The 21,875-nt window shown below is 34.8% G+C and overlaps 5 protein-coding genes across 6 annotated transcripts; 3 read left to right on the forward strand and 2 right to left on the reverse strand.

The window, feature by feature from the left end:
- The first annotated feature begins 880 nt into the window (after positions 1-880).
- LOC110613256 (putative cyclic nucleotide-gated ion channel 7) lies at positions 881-5,987 on the forward strand. Its single transcript, XM_021754298.2, has 8 exons — positions 881-1,314; positions 2,128-2,265; positions 2,360-2,954; positions 3,261-3,476; positions 3,847-4,154; positions 4,236-4,347; positions 4,555-4,791; positions 5,001-5,987. Exons 2-8 carry the CDS (start codon positions 2,207-2,209, stop codon positions 5,709-5,711), a joined length of 2,238 nt encoding a protein of 745 aa, XP_021609990.1. The 5' UTR covers positions 881-1,314; positions 2,128-2,206; the 3' UTR covers positions 5,712-5,987.
- Positions 5,988-6,186: 199 nt separating this feature from the next.
- On the forward strand, positions 6,187-12,769 carry LOC110613385 (phosphatidyl-N-methylethanolamine N-methyltransferase). 2 transcript variants are annotated; one of them, XR_002487601.2, is made up of 3 exons: positions 6,187-6,599; positions 7,714-8,027; positions 8,186-12,769. XR_002487601.2 is itself a non-coding variant. In XM_021754476.2 (2 exons), exons 1-2 carry the CDS (start codon positions 6,355-6,357, stop codon positions 7,961-7,963), a joined length of 495 nt encoding a protein of 164 aa, XP_021610168.1. In that variant the 5' UTR covers positions 6,187-6,354; the 3' UTR covers positions 7,964-8,028. The 2 variants fall into 2 exon arrangements, 1 of the variants encoding a protein (XP_021610168.1); XM_021754476.2 differs by lacking the exon at positions 8,186-12,769 and having other exon boundaries at positions 7,714-8,028.
- Positions 9,223-12,514, reverse strand: LOC110613383 (photosynthetic NDH subunit of subcomplex B 1, chloroplastic). The gene is made up of 7 exons (XM_021754473.2): positions 12,096-12,514; positions 11,866-12,016; positions 10,880-11,070; positions 10,495-10,752; positions 10,308-10,413; positions 9,773-9,858; positions 9,223-9,536 (listed from the first exon to the last, which is right to left on the reverse strand). Exons 1-7 carry the CDS (start codon positions 12,512-12,514, stop codon positions 9,371-9,373), a joined length of 1,377 nt encoding a protein of 458 aa, XP_021610165.1. The 3' UTR covers positions 9,223-9,370.
- Positions 12,770-13,172: 403 nt separating the features above from the next.
- LOC110613384 (probable GMP synthase [glutamine-hydrolyzing]) lies at positions 13,173-17,317 on the forward strand. Its single transcript, XM_021754474.2, has 5 exons — positions 13,173-13,907; positions 15,622-15,679; positions 16,139-16,222; positions 16,382-16,523; positions 16,732-17,317. The coding sequence occupies exons 1-5, from the start codon at positions 13,442-13,444 to the stop codon at positions 17,065-17,067; spliced, it is 1,086 nt and encodes a 361-aa protein (XP_021610166.1). The 5' UTR covers positions 13,173-13,441; the 3' UTR covers positions 17,068-17,317.
- A 1,318-nt stretch (positions 17,318-18,635) lies between these two features.
- LOC110613087 (probable WRKY transcription factor 40) lies at positions 18,636-20,480 on the reverse strand. Its single transcript, XM_021754025.2, has 4 exons — positions 20,038-20,480; positions 19,562-19,891; positions 19,358-19,474; positions 18,636-19,232 (listed from the first exon to the last, which is right to left on the reverse strand). The coding sequence occupies exons 1-4, from the start codon at positions 20,221-20,223 to the stop codon at positions 18,888-18,890; spliced, it is 978 nt and encodes a 325-aa protein (XP_021609717.1). The 5' UTR covers positions 20,224-20,480; the 3' UTR covers positions 18,636-18,887.
- Between the last annotated feature and the right edge of the window lie 1,395 nt (positions 20,481-21,875).

Raw genomic sequence — 21,875 nt, forward strand, 5'->3', positions numbered from 1 at the left:
TTAAAAGTAGCCATATTTTAAAAAAAGTTAAAATAATGTATAAAGTATTATTTTATTTTATTTTTTATTTTTTATAAAATTAAAATTGGTTATATTTTTTAAAAAAATTAAAATAATATTCAAAATTTATTTTAATTTTTTATTTTATTTTATTTTAATTTTTGAAAAGTTAAAGTTAAAGTTATAATTTTTATTTTAAAGTTAACTTTTTTTAGTTTACAAGTGTAAAATTTATTAAATTAATTAGATATTTTTATTATTTAAAATATAATATTTAAATTTAATATTTTTATTTTCATTTAATTATTTTTATTTAATTTTTAAGTTGTGCTTTTATTATATGAGCAAATTTACAGTCAAAATCTGAATAATTTTTATTATATTTTATAATTAATATAATATTAATTAATAAAAATTTACTTTAATAATTAATGAGGTATAAAGTTATTAGATAGTTTGAATGTTGAGCTAATAAATAAAATATATAGATTGAATTGAATTTAGTTATAAAATTAAATAAATATATATTATGATAAATAAATATTGTTTGAATTCAAATTTAATACAAACTGATTAAAAAAATTTAAATGATTTACTTTTAAATAAATAAATTATTTAAAAAAATAAATCAATTGAATTGAATTTTTTCAAAACTCTTAATACTAAACAGAGAGTAAATGTTTAATGGGGATGAACAAGAACAGAAACTAGGCCTGTCTTTTCTGGGCCTGTGGCCCCCAACGAGAACAATATGAAATTAGATTATCATGTCCAACAACAGAAACTAGGCATGTTGCCTGTAGCCCATAATGAGAACTATAGATTGCCACAAACTACCTCTGCCAAAACTAAGCCATGTAGTTGAATTCTCAGTTCTCCTGGACTATCATAATTTTCCTAAACAGTTTGGTAAATATGTCAAACAGCTGATGTTCAATTGATAAGATTCCTAAATTGCTGCAGTTGGTAAAATTAGAAATAATTTTTTTTTTCTTTTTATAATTTTTATATATTTATAATATTTTCTACTATGCTAGATTTAATTAGAAAAATAAAAGAGTATGTTTATCTTGCATATAATATTATTTTGCAGAAAATATTAAGTATATAGAAATGTTGTGCGACCGTTATAACGGTTTAGCTGTGCAATCTCTCCCTCCCTCTTTCCTCTCTCCCTCTTCTCTCTCCCTGCCTCCCTCCCTCATTCCAATCTATCTTCATACCTTTTCCTCGGAAAATTATATTGTCTCTCTCTTCTGCAAACTCAAATTAAACTCCATTAATGGTAGAATTTTGAAGTTTAAATGTCATCGGGTACGTTCATTAATCATTTTCCTTATATTTCCAAGATCATGAAATGTTGCAGCTGAGTTTCAATATCTCCTATATAGTTTTTCCTTTTTATTTTTTTTTAATTGCCTTTTGATTTTTCTTCATCATTTTTCATGGGTTCTAATGTGTTTGCGTGCATATATATTTTTCGTTTAGAAAAATTTGAAATTTGCCAATGTCCTCATGGGACTGGAACACTTTTGTTTTAGAAAATGAAAAGAGAAGGTTTAATAAAGGAAGAGAAGTGAGTTATATTTTACGTTCTTGTATATCTGAGCATATAGGATCAGAATGCCATCAATATTTCATGAAATATTGAGAATAATAACAATGCATTAATTATCCTAATAGGCCAAATGAAATTCTTCTTGTTTGGGAATTGTTGGGAGATAATTGGGGATAGTAATTTCTGGGGTTAACAATTCCTGTAGGGCATGGTGATGCCAATGTTTCAAAGGTAGCATTTGCATTATTTACAGATTGTTAACCCATAACTGACTATCAATTCTAGGGCTGCTACATGTAATTATCCTATCAATTTTATAGTAATCGCATGTATATTCTTCTTTTTGGGGCTGGTTTAGGGTTTTATGCAGCATTCAATGGAAGTTTAAGCTTTCTCTGTTGTTATTTTGATGCTAAGATGGGTGTAACTCTTACAACCTATTGATATTTTCTTGTGCTCACCTTAAATCTACTCGAAAAGACTTGAGAAATACATGTTCATGAATCGTTTGAGAATTTTCCGAGCAAGGATTTCTATTGCTGCAACTCACACTTCTTTGGGTTGTGCAGGAGTTTCTGTTGATTGATATTACCCCATGGTAGTTGGTCACGTTTGCCTTGAAGGTATCTATGTGACCTGTGCTACAAAATGTTTGATTGTGGTTACAAGTCACAGTACATTGGTGGCCAGAGGGAGAAATTTGTGAGGTATACAATGCACATAACAATTCTCTTCATGATGATTATGCTTTGAATCAAAAAGTAGAAGAACTTTGTCGTTGAATTGTATTCGCACCTGCAGATTGGATGATTTGGACTCTACATTGTCATTGGAAACTAGCATTACGGCAAACAGAGGAATGAAGAAATTCTGGTTGAGTTTAGAAGGATTCTCCCTTAGCGGGAGCGGAGCGAAGAATCCTAGACAATCTTTCACGGTTGGGATGAAAAAGGGATCAGAAGGACTGATAACAATTGGTCGACATATAAAAACTGGAGTCACTCGTGCAGTATTTCCTGAGGATCTTAAAGTGTCTGAGAAAATGATATTTGATCCTCAAGACAAATCTCTCCTCCTATGGAATAGGCTTTTTGTCATGTCCTGCATTCTCGCAGTGTCTGTTGATCCTTTGTTCTTTTATCTACCAGTCTTTAACTATAAAATGGCGTGTCTGGGCATGGATACAAAGCTAGCAGCCGCAATTACGTCTGTCCGGACAATGCTTGATGCTTTCTATCTGCTTCGGATGGCACTTCAGTTTCGTACAGCTTATGTTGCGCCATCGTCGAGGGTCTTTGGCCGAGGTGAACTTGTCATAGATCCTGCACAGATTGCTGCCCGTTATTTAGGTCGTTATTTCACAGCTGATTTCCTTTCTGTGCTCCCCTTCCCACAGGTTTGAGAAACCTCTTCTTTGCTTTACTAGATGATTGCATTCTTAAAATTATAGAGCATTTGACTATGCCTATGAAATTTTCTCACTTGCCTAGTAACAGATCTTCTTTTATGCCTAAATTTTAAGACAATTGTTGAACAAAACGAAGTTTTCCAGGGCCTTACATATGATATGATCATCATAATAAGTATTTGCAAGTAAAAATTTAGAAGAACTTGGATTATGATGCCATCTCACCAATCTTCTTAATGATTTACCATCTGGTTCTGCTCACAGTTGATGCATTTATGTAATTGGTTTTTGCAGATAGTGGTATGGAAATATCTTAATAACAAAAAAAAAGGTTCAGAGGTATTGGCTACTAAACGAACGTTGTTAGGTCTCGTCTTTCTTCAATACATCCCAAGATTTCTCCGCTTTGTTCCTTTGGCTTCAGACCTAAAAAAGACAGCTGGTGCTTTTGCTGATAGTGCCTGGGCTGGTGCTGCATACTATTTGCTTTGGTACTTGCTTGCCAGTCATGTAAGTATTTGATCTTATCACTAAGTGAAGCTTTTGTGACGAAGTTTTTAGTCGGAAAAAAATCACCATTAATGGTGCATAAGCAATAAACTTTCTCCGCTAAATAGGTCGCAAAAATTTTTAGCATGCGACTTAGTAGCGAATTTTAGTTCCGCTGCTAAAATAAATTTTACACATTTAGTAGAGATTTTTATCCTCAGTAAAAGTCTAATTTTTTTGTAGCATTGGAATTATCACTTCTGAGTGGATATTCAGATAGGAGAAAAGTTTGTTTTTTGGATGAACCATGATGATCTAAATGATTTTATCAGAATACCAAGAAATGATTCACCATCAAATTTATCTGATTGCCTTTGGATGCAATTTGCAGATAGCTGGGGCTTTCTGGTACTTACTAGCTGTCGAACGCAAGGACACATGCTGGCAGAAAGCTTGCACTGAAAGTATAAAATGTGACATAAGCTTCTTATACTGTGGAAATAAGATATTGCCAGGTTTCCATGAGTGGCGAAGAGTCAGCGATGATGTCCTTTCAAACAACTGTAGTGTAGATGATGATGGCAATTCATCATTTCATTATGGAATCTACACACAAGCTATGTCATCAGACATTGTAGCTTCAAGGAAATTCGTCACTAAATTCTTTTACTGTTTATGGTGGGGCTTGCAGAACTTGAGGTATATATTGCAAAACATTTTCCTTATATAATAGCCAAATCTTCTTTTTTTGTTTAAACTTATGTATTTTATTTGCCACAGTACACTTGGTCAGGGTCTTCAAACCAGCACCTATCCTTTAGAGGTTCTATTTTCCATTGCAATAGCCATTTCTGGGCTTATCCTCTTTGCGCTTCTGATTGGAAACATGCAGGTAAGTTAAATGTCAAGTTGGAAGTCAATTTGATTCAGATCAGAGGCTGCTAGTGCATGTTATAATCTCTTTTTAGAATGTTGTTAATCTGAAATGCTATTTGGGAAGAGAACCTATTTCACTACTAACAACATTTGAAAACAAATGCAATGTGCGCAAAGATATTGAATCTTTGATTCTGGGTTTGATTTGTCTTGGTTGCTGCAGACCTACCTTCAGTCCATTACAATTCGTCTAGAGGAGATGAGAATCAAAAGGCGTGATTCGGAGCAATGGATGCATCATCGCTTGCTTCCAGAGGAGCTCAAGGAGCGAGTCAGGCGATATGATCAATACAAATGGTTGGAAACTCGGGGAGTGGATGAAGAAAGTTTGGTCCAAAATCTACCAAAAGATCTCAGAAGAGATATCAAGAGACATCTTTGTTTAAATTTGGTCAGAAGGGTAAGTATATATTTTCTAGTTTTTAACTTGTTGGCTCAGGGAGATACTTGCCAAAATACTTGCCTAAGACTCAGACAAGTGGATCCCTTCATTAAAAAAATAAATGAATCCACTTCAATGTCTTTTGCATCTACAATAAACTGGGTCCACTTTAAAATTTCCGGATAGTTAATGTGCTTCATTCTTCTCTAAGCAACATGACTCTGCAGGTTCCTCTATTTGCCAATATGGATGAAAGGCTGCTAGATGCTATATGTGAAAGACTGAAGCCAAGTCTATACACAGAGCAAACTTATATAGTCCGTGAAGGTGACCCTGTCGATGAGATGCAATTCATTATTCGTGGCCGTCTAGAGAGTGTGACTACTGATGGTGGAAGGAGTGGATTTTTCAACAGAGGATTCCTAAAAGAAGGAGATTTTTGTGGAGAAGAGCTTCTAACTTGGGCACTAGACCCTAAAGCTGGTACTAGCTTACCATCATCTACAAGAACAGTCATGGCCCTAACTGAAGTAGAGGCTTTTGCCTTAGAAGCTGAAGAGCTGAAATTTGTTGCAAGTCAGTTCAGGCGTCTTCATAGCAGGCAAGTGCAGCAAACATTCCGTTTTTACTCACAGCAATGGAGGACTTGGGCTGCCATATTAATACAAGCTTCTTGGCGTAAGTATGCAAGGAGGAAAGCGGCAGAACTGCGTATGCAAGAAGAAGCAGCAGAATATGATGAGGAAGATGATGATGGTGACGACGACGAGAAGGCGTTAGTTCCACCAAGTAGTTTGTGCAGGCTTGGTGCGACATTTCTTGTTTCTCGGTTTGCAGCCAACGCTCTTCGTGCACACAGGCTTCGCAGCGCAAGTAGTGGTCCAAGTTTGCTGACGCCACAGAAGCCCCCGGAACCTGACTTTAGCGTAGATGAGTAGCATGCTAAAGCTTTATGCACCATATCATGGTCACAGAAGGAATTGTTTGCAGTTTTTATTTTAACCCATTAGAATGCCACAGAATTTCACACGAGTGCCTGTGATTGTACAGAGGATCGAGGTTTAATTTGTGAATTAATGGACGTAAATTTCACACGGGTTAAAAATTTTACAATATATATAATAGTTTTATTATACTCATTGAGTTTGACGTAGTTTACATCGTAATTAGTCTCTCCATGTTTAAAAGGATTTTGATAATTTCTTTTATTTGTAGTCCAAGAAATTAATTTAGAGTAATATTTGTCTGAACTCGATACAGAGATAATCATTTCTTTATAAAAAACAGTATAATTCACTTTAATATTTCTCCGGTGATGGTTCCACCTAAAGATTTTCCATCGGCCTATATTAATTACGCAAAAATTCAAGTGCTTTTAGGTTGAATTCCTGATCCAGGCCGAAGCCTCCCAGCCCAGCCCATCAAGGCACGCAACCACCACTGACCCCGCCCTTTTGCCTCGGGGAATGGCGGCTGGCTTGCTCGCCCCTACCAATGAATCGTGATTCATCCTGTGAAGTACATTAGTCATTGGAACAGAGTGATTTTTCCCCGAGAAAATTCGGTGTCCGAAGCAAGCAAATGGGTGTTTTTGCAGCAATGGGGGTTCTTCCTCCATTTCCGTACTACTACTGGCTATGGACAAATCCCCAGTCATGGGTGAACCTTTGTGGGAAAGGGCGTGACCCATGTAAAGTTATGGCCTGTGTCTCCCATTTCTTAAAGCTGATTCAGTTCATTTCTCTCTATTCAGTCTCTTCCTTCTTCTTGCCTCCTCCTCTCTACTTCTGGCCCCTCTTTGGCTTTGGCCAGTTTCTCAACTTCAGGTCAGTCACTAATTAATACATAATCTTTAAATGATACTTTGTGCGCGATTTGCTTACTGGGTATCGAATTATATTTGCAGCTAGATTTGGATTTCTTGTTATTGTCGTTGGGATCTTTCTTTATTTATTTATTATTATTATTATTTATTTATTTTTTTTGTGGTTGAGCTTATTGAGTTTTGTGGTGATGGCACAATCTTCTTTTTGTGCAATTTTTTAGTATTTGATTGAGCTGAACTCTTTTCAATCTTCCCCAAGATTTGTTGTGACTTGCATTGTTGATGTTAATCTTTTGATCAAGCTTTCAGCTCATAATTCATGCATATTCTTTTGCTTAATTGGATTTTAATTTATTTGTACCTATGGTTACGTGCAAAGATCATTAGCTTGCCTTTCAATTAGTTTCCTTAGAGATTTGGTTTATTGTGCTTCCTCTATGCTAGCTTGCTTTTACTGTTAGTCCATACATAGAGTAGCTAGGCAACTGAAGGGTATTAGATGCTAGTGTCACCTTGTGCTGGGCAAAGGCACAGAATCATATAGTTTACAATCTTTTTCTTGATTGGACTTGGCAAGAGACATCATCATTGGAAATCAGTCGTATTCATTTATTTATCACTGTTATTACTTATCATTTTAAGGAAATATTGTATCAAGTTCTAGTTGAGGAACTTGCAGCTTTGTTTATGGACGAGGAAGCTGCTTCAGCAAGCCTAAAGAACCTTCCTTACCTATTTCTTAACGGTTCCATTCATCATATTTGTGGTTAAACCATTCCTTTCTAGTTTCTGCTTCATGAAAAGTAAACCAGAAATATGAAGAGTTTATAGTTGTTTTCAAGCATGTTTGTTATTGAGGAAGTGGCTTTTCTCTGTTGAATTGAAGGACTTGCAGTTTGTCATTTATCAGAGTCACTGAATCTCTGTCTGGGATTGGTAATTTCTCATTATCTGAGTACAAGTGGAGTTGCATAAACATTACATGGGACTGGATCATTTTGGGGCTTTTCTTAAATGCTTGATCTACTTTCACTCCAAATAATTTTTTTTGTGGCAGTGACGGACTACGTTGTCACAATCTGTATTTGGTGGCTGACTAAATCTGTATATTACAGGGTATACCAATTGCTTGGTGAATCAGGTACTTACTATGGTGTACGCTTTGGAAAGAATATTCCATGGGTGACAGAATTTCCATTTGGTGTTATAAAAGATCCTCAATATGTTGGAAGCATTTTGAGCCTTCTTGCATGTCTATCTTGGGTCCCCTTCCAATACATTCTTTTGTGGTCTCTGGGGTGTGTATTTATGATTCATGTGGAATCTAAAGAGGATCCGGCTACTCGAGCAAAGCTACTTTCTTGATTACAAGAATTGCAGTTCACTAACCAATGATCTTGAAGACTTTGATGGGGATCATAATATGAAGGTGCTTTACTGACTTTTTTTAATCTAGTTTAATAACACCTTTTGAACATGTTGCCCCTTGTGTTTGAATTTATATTTCAACTTTTTATAATTATTTACAATGTCTGTCACTCATTCTCATAAAAAGTCATTAAGGTTGTTCCTTTTTTTTTTTTTCAGTGATTTTTTCGCAGTTATTTTCAATTGCAGCAATATGCACATGTATCCATTAAGCAGTCGATAACATTTAAACGATCAACAAGATATGACCCTGACTTTTGGAGTGTGCATTACGTTGTAATGTACTATTAAACTTTTGGCAATTGTTATTTGTATTAATGGTCTGTTTGGCTCAACTGTGAAGAGTATTTGGCAATTATTGCTGATGGAAGGTCATTGATAACCTATGAATGTTAGGTAGTCAATAAAAATAAGCTGTTTTTTTGTTATATATCATATGACAATTTAGGATAACTTTATTTTTTAAATATATTGACAATACATCTTATTTAATGTTCTCTCTATTGTGATGGTGGAAATTTAGTTAAGAAAACTTCAATTTGAATGTTTGTAATAAATAAAGATGTTACCATAAATAGGATATCATACTGCTGTAGTTTTTTTATGGTATAGTTACTTCTCATATTCCAATACTTATATCTCATTGTTGAGAATTGTAAATAATTCTGTCACATGATAAATTTACTTGGTAAAGGGTGATTTTGTTAGTAATGAATTTCAATAGGGGAAACCTAGCCCAAAATTAGAATGAAGTCAAGACAGCAATCTACTAGGGAGCTTTTTAGATCAACAGCCGTTAGGGCCTGTCTCTTCAAATAACTCAATGAACGCTTTTGGTTCAGCTGTTGGGACCAAAAAGCTAATAGCTGCATTAGACAGAATAAACCAAACACCTCCTAAGATTTCTAGCACATATCAGTTATAAGATGTTTGAGCTTTTGATGACAAGTTTTTCTGTTAAGCCAATTGCATGAAACCTAAAAGGGATAGAATTCATTTGTACATATTTCAAGCTTGGACAAAGTGAACACAAATGCTTTAAATTCCAATTCCCTGATCTAAAACTTTTATTTGAATTGAATCAACACTGCCTATATCATAAATTGCAATTGTTTCATGAATTTGTGGTTGCTTGATTGTCACAAACAGCAATAATCATTTGCCTTATTGTTTGAAATCTATTTGCAAGTTGACACTATCAAATTTATCTGTCAATGTGATTTTTCAACACTATGCCTTCCATGTACAAATAGAAGTTAAAGATTGGAAAAGAAGGAGAAGATGGGGAAAAAGAAAATGAAATTAAAAAACAAAAGAAAAAGGAAAATTGAGTCTCTTTTTCTTCTATGCCAGAACCAGGGACAAGTCTAAAATTTGCATTGCCTGTTTTATATCTTCAAAATCGATGTCTTTCAGTTTGCCAGTCTTAGATGAGACAATCGTGCATTTCTTTTCTGCTGCATTTGGAACAAATAGTTTACCTTTCTCTTCAGATGAAAACAGTGCAATGCTGCAAAAATGTCATCCAAAATACTAATTAGAGTTGCCTCTTCGCATTATGTAATACTCTTTGATCATATTCTGAAAATTATTGACATGACACATACCTATACTATGCTGCACATGCATAAATTTTAGTTTAAAACACTCAGATACTGATCAACAGTAGCTTTGTGTCTACAAACTTAAATCAGGAGGTTATGCAATCAATCAGATTACATGAGTTATATTTAGCAGAGAACTTACCTAGGTTTCTCACGTGCATTTGCAAATTGGATGGCTGCTGTGTTTGTAGCTATTACCCCAGCTGAGTCATTGATGAGAGCTGCCAGCTGAAGCAAAAACGATTTATATTTAATGTTCCCCAAAAGTTATCTTACTATTGATTAAACCTTGTGCAAGCGTTTTTGTTGGAAGTTATACTATCTCGTGGCAGAAGTCATTCTATATATTCATGTGATAGATGAGCATTCAAATGTGCAATGGCTATTTCTTTAAATTTAATGGAATTTATAGAATGATGCAACGTAATGCATATTCTAGATCACACATGGTGTTTCAGCTTCATGCTCCAAGATATTTTGTACCATACAAGCAAGGTCTGTGCAGAAGGTGAAGGAAAAAATCAATAATTGTTCAGTCTCCTAGAACTAGTTGTAAAAAAAGAAAATATGCTTTGCATTTTTTTGTGCTCCAGATTGAGCATATTTTCCTGCAACTTCTCTCTTTCTCTCAAGGCAGCATTTTGATTATCAGAAAATGAGTGGAAGAAGACACATACCTGTCCAGGAGTTGTGATGAAGACAATACTGGTATCATCACCAACTATTTCCTCTACATTTTCCCTTTCCTTCTCATGTGGAATGACGAAAACTGGCTTAAAATCCCTGTTTTCCATGTAATCATCAAGTTTTGCATCAATGTCTTAAAACCGTGACAAAGGTAGAAAAATTGATAAAATAATGTACCTCATAGCGTCTGCTATTTCAGCCCATACTTGGAGAGGCAGCAGGCTATCAGTATCACCCCTAGACTGCATTGTGGCCTTTGAATCTGATTCAATCCCATGAATTACAATATATTTTCCTTTCTCTGCACCCACAGCTCTATATTTTGCTTCTACAAACTCTTTCAGCTTCCTTGAAATGGAGACTCTTAACGGAGGCACTGGCTGCCTCGGCACACTTCGAAAGGGTCTTCCCAACCAATCAATCATCTGATGATACCTAAACCAAGAAATGCCCTGATGAAAACTTCCAAGATTGACTAGACACCAGTTTCCAGAAAGTTTTGCAATGTCTCATTTACCAGGTACTAAGTTCTACAAATAACAGTACTGTGACAAGAACTCACATGTGATATCCACCTTCTGAAAGATTCGTACTATCTGGTGTAAATGTTTCTGATAGTAGTAGTCCTGCTCCTGCTGCATTTACATTTGGGTAAATGTAGCTGACTGTATCTCTAGCAGATGCCATAAACAAGAATGCTGCATGGCCAAGCCCTGCCAGTTTTGTTGATAAGACCATGTCATAGTACCTATTCTGCAAACAGAAGAGGATACATCTTTACAAGCTAACTGCAATTGGTAATTTCTGCAAATTATAAGTGTGCAAATAGGAAACACATCCTAGTTGTGATTTGTGATTCAGTCCTGTAGGATTATGGCTTCCTGTGCCCGTATGAATTGCTGAAGAGGATATCTGACAATTCAGTTCAACCTGGACTTAAATAATTTTTAGATTCATTTTCCACTTGGCTCAAAATTATTAATCTATGTTATTTAGTAGTTTCATGCTAGCTATCGTATGGAATTCTATTTTTCCATCATTTGTTGAGAACATTTATGAGTTCAAAAGCAGACCCATCTAACTGGAAAGAAAAAATGATACTTGTTATTTTCTGCTATGGACCATGGAGTAGTTCTAGAGTATGTATAAAGAAAGAAAGAATTTCTTCAATGGGAAACACTTGGAGTTGGAAAGGTAACAGTGAATGGTGTAATAATTACAGATGCAATTATTAATATACTAATTATGTTTAGTATTATCCATGAAAAAGGAGTAATAATTAAGCTTGTATAGTTGGATATGTTTGTTATGCCTATGTAAATGAAAGATATAAATTAAATTTATAATGTCCATTGAAGTATTTATTAGAATTATTATTATTATTCTTATTATTATTCTTAATAGTTACAAGAGCAATTTTTCGTTTCAAGGAAATTCATGTTATAAGCCCACTCCTACTCTAGCCAAAAAACTGATAAAATCACTTTTTTTTTTTTTAATATTCCAATTGTTTGTGTTAAAGAAGCCGGGAATACTATACCAACTAACCTTAAGAACTCCAAGCATGTCAGTATACTCAGCTGGCTCAGGGAAATCATCATCAGGATCATAAACAGTAGCCCATCTCACATTCTTGTTCAACTCATAAGTTTGTTTCCCTCTTGCTGATGCCACTATATCTATTTGTACACCAGGGTACCTTCAATAAACACAACACTATTCAAATCTCACCATCACCAAATTACATAAATTTACACAACCTATTTCTGTAATGTTACCTATCCTTGATCAACTGAATTGCAGGAAAGAAGAGCAAGTTCTCATAAACACCACCAGAAATCACACAGCAGCATCTCCTAACATCACCTCTAATCTTCAATGGCAAAGAAGCAATCTCCACATTGTAACCCATTGGGAACTTGAGGAACCCATATGGGTTATCGGGGTTATCAGGTGGCCTGGGATCTTCCTCTTGCTTGCCGTCTGCAAACAGTGAGCCATATTCCATGTCAGGGTCCTCTCCGTCGTCAAAAAGGTCTAGCCATGGGTTCTTTTTCTTTGCGTAGGTGAGAGTGGTTGGTTTTCTAGTGCATGGAGTGAAGAATGATGGCTTGGTGAAGTGAGCCGAGGGAAGTGAAGAAGGTGGGTTTGTGAGAAAAGGGGAGATGGTTTTGGGTAGCAGAGAAGTTGAAGCCATGAATTTTCGTTGATTTCAGCTCTGCTATTACGGGAGTTATTAAGGTTTGGGATTTCATTTCAATGGGTGGAAGCTGGTTGGATAAGTGGGTCCCCTGCTCCATACTTTTTTTTTTTTTATTCTTTTTGGCTTTTTAGTTTTAGTTTTTTCCCATTTATTTGTTATAAAAAAAAGAAAAAGAAATTGCTTAGATATTGACTTCTTGGCAGGGATAAATGGTGAAATTATTATTATTATTTTTCTTCTTTTGGAAAATAATTAACCTGGCATGTATTATTGTCTATTCTTTTGAAGGTATATGAGTTTAGACTATAAGATTTTTCCTTTTTAAATCTAATTTCATCTCACAAATACTTAATAAATTAAGAGATTCAAAGTTAAAAATTTCCATTTATGTAAAAAAATAAATTTAGGATAAACGGCATCATGGATCTAAAAAATTTCCATTTTTTCTTTTTGGTAATCTCCCTGTACTTCAATAAACAAATCTTTTTTTGGCAGAGATGGATTAAATATTTGATTAAAAATTATCTCTAATAATTAAAAAAAAAAAAATCTTATACGAGTATTTTTAATGTAATGCCCCAGAGACTACGACTGATCGACGGTGCTACATTCCGTTACCGGTTCTCGATCGGCAAAAGCCGGCTATTCTCTTGTATGACGTGGCTCTTTTTCACTGGCCACCTCTCTCTCTCATCCTGATTCTTTGCTTTCTTCACAAAAAAAGTCCAACCGTAAATTTCCTACCACCGTACCTTATTTTCTCTCCAGTTTCCTGCACTTTCTCTCTCCCCAAACATAACTTCACTCTTACTACTGCAGAAGCACAGTTTTCGTCCTTGGTAACCACAAATATTCCAACTGGAAGAGAAATTTCAAAACTTTACCAAGGTCATTTCTGGAACAATAATTCTGTAGCAGACAATGTCGGCCCCACCGCGAGTCCGGTCGATGAACATTACAGAACCGGAGAACAAGGCACCACAAAAGCCGGTAAAGAAAGCTGAGAAACCTCAGCAGCAGCAAGACATTGAGTCCAAGGACAAGAAACATGGGAAAGTGGCGTCGGCTGTTTTGCGACAAAAGTCGATGAATGGATCGTGCTCCTCAGACGCCTCGTCTGATTCTTCGCACAGCCGGGCATCGTCCTCGTCCTCGCTTTCTGTTCGGTCATGGTCGAGTGGGAAAATGGCGGTGGCGGCACGGAGGAACGGAGTGGTAAGGAGAAAGCAATGTGAAGTAAGAATTGACAAAGAGGCGAAAACCGGCGGTGATGATGATAGTGTGGTGGTGGAGAGTGGCAATGTGCTTAGCGGAAATAGTGGACTACTGGATGCAGCTGATCGGTCGGAAATAAAGAAAAGGTGCGGTTGGGTTACACCCAGTACTGGTAAGTTCTTGTATTGGGTATATATTCAGTTGATTTTTCTCTTTAATTTTCTTGTGATTTAAGAATGCTTAAGAATTGGGATATTTTCATGGTGATGGGTACTGCTATTTTTGACTTGTTTGGAAATGAGAAGGAAGGGTATCGTATGAAGTTTTCTTCTTTAACGTGGGTTTGCAGGTTCATTTTAATTTTTGAAAATTGAAGAAACAAGAAGAAATAAGAATCAGAAACTTATGTTGGAATGGCCTTTTTAAGTTTAATCTAATCTAGCAACTGATAGGCAGGTGATCATGATATGCAAGTCCATTTAATCAACTCTGCCCTTCGTAAGCATTAGATTCTGAGGTGTTATTAGGTTTCATTTTGCAGCTATGACGCTTATAATTTCTTTTTTTCGTGTTGTTTGGGTCTAGTTGGATGCAAACAGTTAGGACATATTGTTGAAAAACTGTGGGGGAACGTTGAGTTTAGGAATCCTTAGTGCTTAGCTTTCTGATGTATGAGCTGACTTACAAATATGTCATGACTTGAAGCGGCCTGAAAAGAAGTTAACACTTAACCTCATGGATGGAAGGGCATTTGACATGGCAGTAACTGGAAAAGAACTATATAGTCTATTGGAATAATTATTAAAAGTTTTACTTTCATGATATCCATCTGAAACTATGTTCAGAATTGATTGTGTTCAAAAATTTTGTGATGTGTTTAGAATTTATTTAATTTTGCATTGCTTCTCCCTAATTCTCTTTCCATATTGTTTTCACCTTCCACTTTGAAAATTAACGTGTCCTTAATCTATGGAACAAATTCCTAATAAATTTGCATATAACTTATGGCTTAACCACCTTGATATATTTGCAATTATGAAGCCTTCACAGTGGTGCTTAATGGTCTTTCTGTAAAGGGAGAAGGTGTAATCCTCTATTCGGAATTTCGAGGAGTAATTGACCTGACATTACATGAGACATTGATAGCTAGCTCATATGACAAGAGAAGAGATAGAATTGATAATAAGCAAGCTCTTTTGGTAAGAAAAGTGAGAAATTAGTAATAAGTGTGGAAAATTAAGAATGCAGACTCTCCTATTACTATTTAACTGAGGTTATCGCATATGTAGTGTGATGCATCTACGGATAAAAGGGAAAAAAATATATGTGATTGATAATTTTGGGATAAACTTAGAAAGGTGAATATTATATCAGAAATTTCAATAGTATGGCAAGATGTTAATGTCTTGAGGACATCATGCGCTCGCGTCCTCAAGCGCTCACCCTTGACAACTGTGTTCGCGGGAAACCTTTGTCTGTGCATAGAGTATGGTTGGCTGCGCCTACCTCTTGACATGGTTAATTTCAAATCTGGAGATGCTCATTTATGTGCATTTGGAGCTTTCATCTCCATCCTTATTTGGTCATGCTTCAGGGGTAAGGTCTATATATATGTACCTTTAGGCCTGAAAGAATGTTCCGAATAAAAAATTCATTGGAATATCTGATTTAGGTGGAAGATTTGATGTCTGATTGCATTTACTTGTGGAGAGTTATGCTTATGGTAGTAAAATTAACCTTTTTTTTAACCATGATACATCTGGTTAGGGAGCTGCTTATATTATCTGACTTGCTGTTTTTCATCTTTTGTACTTTACATGATATCTCACTCTTAATTTAATTGATATTTTTAGCTAACAAAGCATTTTCTTCCTTCCATCACACAGATCCATGCTATGCAGCTTTCCATGATGAAGAATGGGGAGTACAGGTCCATGATGACAAGTCCGTAAGCTCAGGACAATATTTGTTTTATCTTCTCAAGCATTAAAAAGCTATTTCCCTGTTTCCCGAAATAGGCTTACTTCTATTTCACATAGTTTAAGGAAATATGGTGAATATAGTTTAACCATTTAATTCTTTTACTCTTTTCCTGATAGAACCTCTACCCATATTGCTTAATAAAAATCAAATAATTCATGTTACTAAATTATTCTCAGAACTTATGAATTTTTTAGATTTCAATGCACATTTCACTGGAGGCATATTAATAATCTGCTTTTACCATTTTAAAAGAGAAAGTAGCCCATAATTTGGGATGGATGAGAAAGGAAATTTTGCCTATCTGTGGGATGAAGTAAAATTTGTGTGGTAGCTTCTTTAATCTGATTAATCCTTTTTTCTTTCTTTTTTTTTTTTTTTTGTCTTTTTTTCGAAGATCTGATTAATCCTTTCAACATGCAGGAAACTGTTTGAACTGCTATGTCTCTCAGGTGCTTTGGCTGAACTTACTTGGCCTGCCATTCTCAACAGAAGGCACATATTCAGGTATCTGCTATTTTAAAACAGAAGTTATTTTGTGAGCTATGATGACTATATGTACTTGCTGTGCTCAAGTCTTGACAATTAAAACTGTAGTTGAATTGTCTATGCTCTAATGTTTAGTAGGTTTCACTCTGATTTGAAGGGATATTTATCTGTATGCAGGGAAGTATTTTTGGACTTTGACCCGTTTGCTGTTTCAAAATTAAATGACAAAAAGATAGCTGTGCAAGGAAGTCCTGCCAGCTCATTACTATCAGAAATAAAGCTGCGATCCATCATTGAAAATGCGCATCAAATGTGCAAGGTAGAGACATGGGCCTTTTCTTTGTACTTATACTGCAAAACTCTTATTCCAATTTTCTTTTCCGTGGTTTTCCTCTCTCATTTTTTTTGCAAATAAGCACAAATGCAATTTTTGTTGGAAAAATATTGCGGGCACCTATAATCTTCAAACTGGTAATTTACCCTCCAAAAAGAAAGTAAGCTCATGTCCATTGCAACCGACTATGCAGGTCATAGATGAGTTTGGGTCTTTTGACAAATATATCTGGAGCTTTGTAAACTATAAACCCATAGTTAACCAATTCCGACACTGCCGTCAAGTTCCAGTCAAGACCCCAAAAGCAGACATCATGAGCAAAGATCTAGTAAGAAGAGGATTTCGTTGTGTGGGGCCAACAGTCATGTATTCATTCATGCAAGCGGCTGGATTGACAAATGACCATCTCATCAGTTGCTTCAGATTCCAGGAGTGTGTTACTGGGAGACAAGTAAAGGAAAAGGATGCGAGTCTAAAGCCAAATACTGACAAGAAAGAACGCATGGATCCAATCGATATGGGAAGATAAGTGCTATGGATGAGTATAGTTCCTCAAAATAACCACGTCAAGGTCGATTATCTGTTCTGTGTAATTTTTGTATAAATAGTTACCACTACTGCTGGAAGTCAAGCTCTCTGTTTTTCATTTTGGTATGTAATTACTTATTTGAATTGATGTGACTGTAAGATGCAAGCATTATTTTGTTCGATCAAGTGAGAATACGTTGAAAGATTCTTCGAGAAAATATACCTCAAAATGAAAATCTGTCTATGTATTATTTATGGCACCAATTCTTGGCAGGCTTTCAGATACAGGGAATTTTATCTTTCCTTACATCTGCAGGAAAGGTTGCTACACTAGTGATGAGATCATTCAACCAGCAGATTCTTTTTATTCAGGTAATAGCCATCATGATTCAACTTGTTCTCTCTATTGTTTTGTAAGATCAGAAGCCTTTCTGATAAGAACTTATCGAATCCGACAGAAAATCAGAGTTTCATTTTCAGTTAGATGATAATACTTTTCAATATTCCTTATTTTTGTTTCAGTGTGTATGTGCAGTGTATTCATGTATGCTTCTACTTCTCTTTCCCTTTGATCACAGTAAAAAAATATTCTCCCAGACATGGCTGCGCTTACCAAGCACAGAGCCTAGCATCTGTTTAAAGGAATAAGCCATCTGTTGCATCCCAAGTTGTTGGCTTTGGACTTTTAGGCTCCCTTTAGTTCATCATACACTGCAAGAAAATTCTAAATACAACTCATCTCTTGTTATAAATTGATGCATGTACTGTACACGCAAGCTTGTTAGAATTCCAGGTGCATTAACATAGCATCCATTCATGTAAGAACTAGGAGCATAATAAAGTTTTTAAAAAAGTAATATTTATTATTCTTTAAGCATTTATTTATGCATGAACTCAATCAAAAGATATCATGAATTCAGAGATGGAGAATGTATTGAACCCACTTGGTCCTAGAAAAATTCAAGGTTTTTGACCAAAAGAAGCCATAAAAGAAGCTTGAGAAGTCAAGATAGCAGGTTATATTTGACTAAGATGGCACTAATTGCCAATTCTCAAGTCTTCCCAATCCCAGCCACTTTCTTCAAAGCCGTCTGAAATGAATATTTTTCACTTTTTCCCATGGCCTGGTAATGTCGTTTTGTTGGGAAGTAGTTGTGGTCCAATTTTTATATATATTTAATACTTTAGCAAATAATAACTACACTTTTTTTCAAAAGATAAACCCATGTACTGATCGTAACATGAACCGAATCGTAATTATTAGATTCAAATCAAAACCAAATGATAATGACACTTTGTTCAAAGTATTTTGATGTAAAACAAAATAATTCAAGACAGTATTATGAGGTAGAAGAGTGATGCTGTCAAATAAACATCCACAGCCTAGAAGATCAATGAAGTGGTCCAAGTTAATGTATCTATGCAAGTGAGCACTCATTTGGCCAACTAAACTCCTTCAAGTCAATTTTGGACAGCTACTTTGTTTAACATTAATTTTGGCCAACTAAACTGTAATAAAATTCTCAAAACCTAGAAAATGTATTACTCTTTTGAAAAGATGAATTCACGTTCTTAAAAATGGCTAGAAAATATTTTTTTCATTCAACAATTTTTTAAGTACCCAAAATGACAAAAATGCAGAAAAGATTTTCTGTAAAAGAAAAGGAGCTTTTGTTTTCCCTTTCCCCTTTTCTTCTTTTTGATGTTGTATTTACAAATACATCAGAATCCAAACTTCAAAATGGTGAGAGAGATTACAAACTCAAAATAATTATCATCTAAATTATACATATAGTAAATGGCTAAATTTTCTGTGTGATCCTACTGCAACATTCTTCCTGAAATAGCTGCTGCTAGTGCTGCTGTGAAATTGGGATCTTTAGTCAAGGAAGAAGCCATCTGTTCCACCAATAACTGCCTGACATCAGAACTACTTTCCATTCTTGAATTTGAAATTCTAGCATCATTGTTGTTGGTCTTGGATTTTGTTAAGTCAAGAGTAACGGTCGGTCCAGAAGAGCCAAGTGAGGCTGAGCAGGGTACTGAGCCAAGGTTCAGACTACGAGTTGCAGCTGAAGTTGCCTCCATTTGTGAGGGATGTGGATGATTGTGCTCTCCTTCATAAGTTGCCACTAGAACAGATTGGTCTTCAATGCTTCTTTGAACCTGAAGAGAAACAGTTATTTTATGTGTAAATAAGACAACAAATTCACTTTCCATGAAATATGATCAATACCCAATTGCTTTTATGTAAGAAGAAGAATGTTGTAATGATTTTTGGCTTAATTTACCTTCTTCTTCACCGGGCAAGTAGGAGCAAAAGAGCATTTGAAGTAAGCTCTTGGAGACGGATTATCTCTTGTGACCTTTTGCCCATATTTTCTCCATTGATATCCATCCTTGACAACCTGCAAAACGTTAAAAATCTGGATTTGTAAGAAATATTGAACCAAAACTGGCAAATTATGAGTGTTTGATGATATTATGGTACTTACTAGGCTTGCATCTGATGCTTGTGTCCTCACATAGACCTTTGAAACCTTTGATTTGATTACTTCTTCCTTTGGTTTCTTGCATGATTCTTCATCAGTTGAGCTGCTCTCAGAATTCCTATTCATTGCAACTGTATTATCATTGATATTGTTGTTGCTGCTCTCAGATTTTCTCTTCCTTGATGGGCTAAGTTCCTTGTCTGGATTCTTGCTCATGTAATCCATTAACTGGCTTCTCAAAACGTTGTAGTTTTCACACAGAACATTCAGCATTTCTGTGAGCTTCTTGTTCTCTGCGCTCACTCGGTTCAATTCCTCTACCAAAGCTCCATTCTGAATATAAAATAAACACAAAACCCACAAGATAATTTTCTGGTTAAAAATTCAAAACCAAGAGAAGCAACTGATAGTAATCATGTTTAGCAAATTCCCAGATCGTAAACAAAATCAGTATCCAGTTAAACTATATAGAATCTAACCTCTTGTTTCACAGAAACCTTCCTCCCCAACTCCATGAAATTGCTTTGAACTTCTTTGGACAAGCCTAATCTTTCTCGTACAGGAGCAACATCGTTAGAACGTCGAGGATTAATGTTAAGATCCAAAGAAGTATCTACCAATGAATAAGAATAATCCATAGCTGCCGAAGTCGAACTAGTATCCATCCTTACAAGTACTGGATCAAAACCCAGACCACGAATTCTTGATATTATCCCTCTCAAAGCTGCTCAAAAGCTTGCAGTAGTTGAAAACGAAAACCCAGATGGAGAAAGCTAGGTCTCTAGTCTCTATTCGTTTTGGAGAAGAAAGAAGAAGGTGGAAAGTGAGAAAATTAAGATATGGTACTTGCTGGAATGAAGAGACTATATAAAGCAAGGAGAGATTGAAGAAGAAGGAGAAAGAAAAGGAAGAAATAGAGAGGGTCAGTATGTCGGTTGAGCACAACAATTTTGTCAAAGTCAAGCGCCCACCAAAACAGCATTAAACAATGAATGTTACATGTGGGTATTGTAATACTAAATGGTTGGGTTCAGGTCCTCTCGTTTTACATGGGCCTTTCTAATTTTTAGTCTATTAATTTTTAAATTTATTTTTCATCTATTTAAAATAATTAATTAAATTAACTATATATATATATATTTACTTTAATTCAACTCGTCATCGATATGAAATTTCAAATCTCATACATCTATAAAGAGTGTGACATTCCTATATTATTCTGCATTTTGGATTTTATGATTTCTTTTAAAATTAAATAATAGAGTCTCATTTACACGAAATGATAATTACATCCTTTTCTTGTTTCATTATCCACCTAGGTATATATTAATTTCTATGGTTATAAATCTAATTCCATGAGCTTTTTCGATTTTATTATATGGTGAAAGATATTATTAATAATTAGGTTTCGGTTGAAAACAAATAATCTCAATTATTTACTTTAATTATACCTATCTCATGATATATCTGGAAGGAAAGAAATAAAATTATTTTAAAATTTATATAGTCTAATCCAATCACTATATCAAGTTATATCTCTATTGATTTTGACTTATTACAATAAAGTGTTGTTTTTATTGATTCTCTCATTTATCCATTTAGATCTTATTCACTTGCGATTTGGTATTTTTTTTTGTAAGATGTATTAAATTTGAATTGTGATATAGTATAGAATGATTAATTCTCACATATTACTACTACTGTCATAGTTAAAAATATTATGGTAGAAATGTGCATAATATTAGGTAGAGGAAATATGTGTTGTGTCAGCACTCAACAGCAATTCGTTTAATTTATAATATAAAATTCAGAATATAAAATAAAATTGTATATACGATTTTTTGCAGTTTGCCATTTATGGTAACTTTAATTATGACTATTTTAAATATTTACTCTGACATTCCACAGATTTCATTTTAATGGATTCTGCTATAGATAAATATTGCTCCTCATAATAGCTAAACTTTATTTGAGATACTTACTACCATCAAATTGATAGCAGTATCAATTCATAAATTTTCGCTAATGTTGTAATAAGTTTCACTGTTACTTGCAGCATGTAATACAATTATCTTTTGCATGTAAAAAATAAAAAAATTGTTGAATAGCATACTTTTTTTTTTTATAATTGCCTACTACATGCATGCATGCATTTACTTTAAATTAGCACTTGACTTTAATCAATTCCGTACTTAAATCTAATTAAGGAATCCTTCATTTCAATTGTATCCATAAATTAAACCTGAAAATTTTAAAACTAGCCTGCACTCAATTTTTTATTTATTTATTCAAAAGTATATTTAAAAAAATATATATC

Source organism: Manihot esculenta, chromosome 4, assembly GCF_001659605.2.
Source record: "Manihot esculenta cultivar AM560-2 chromosome 4, M.esculenta_v8, whole genome shotgun sequence".
Taxonomy (NCBI): domain Eukaryota; kingdom Viridiplantae; phylum Streptophyta; class Magnoliopsida; order Malpighiales; family Euphorbiaceae; genus Manihot; species Manihot esculenta.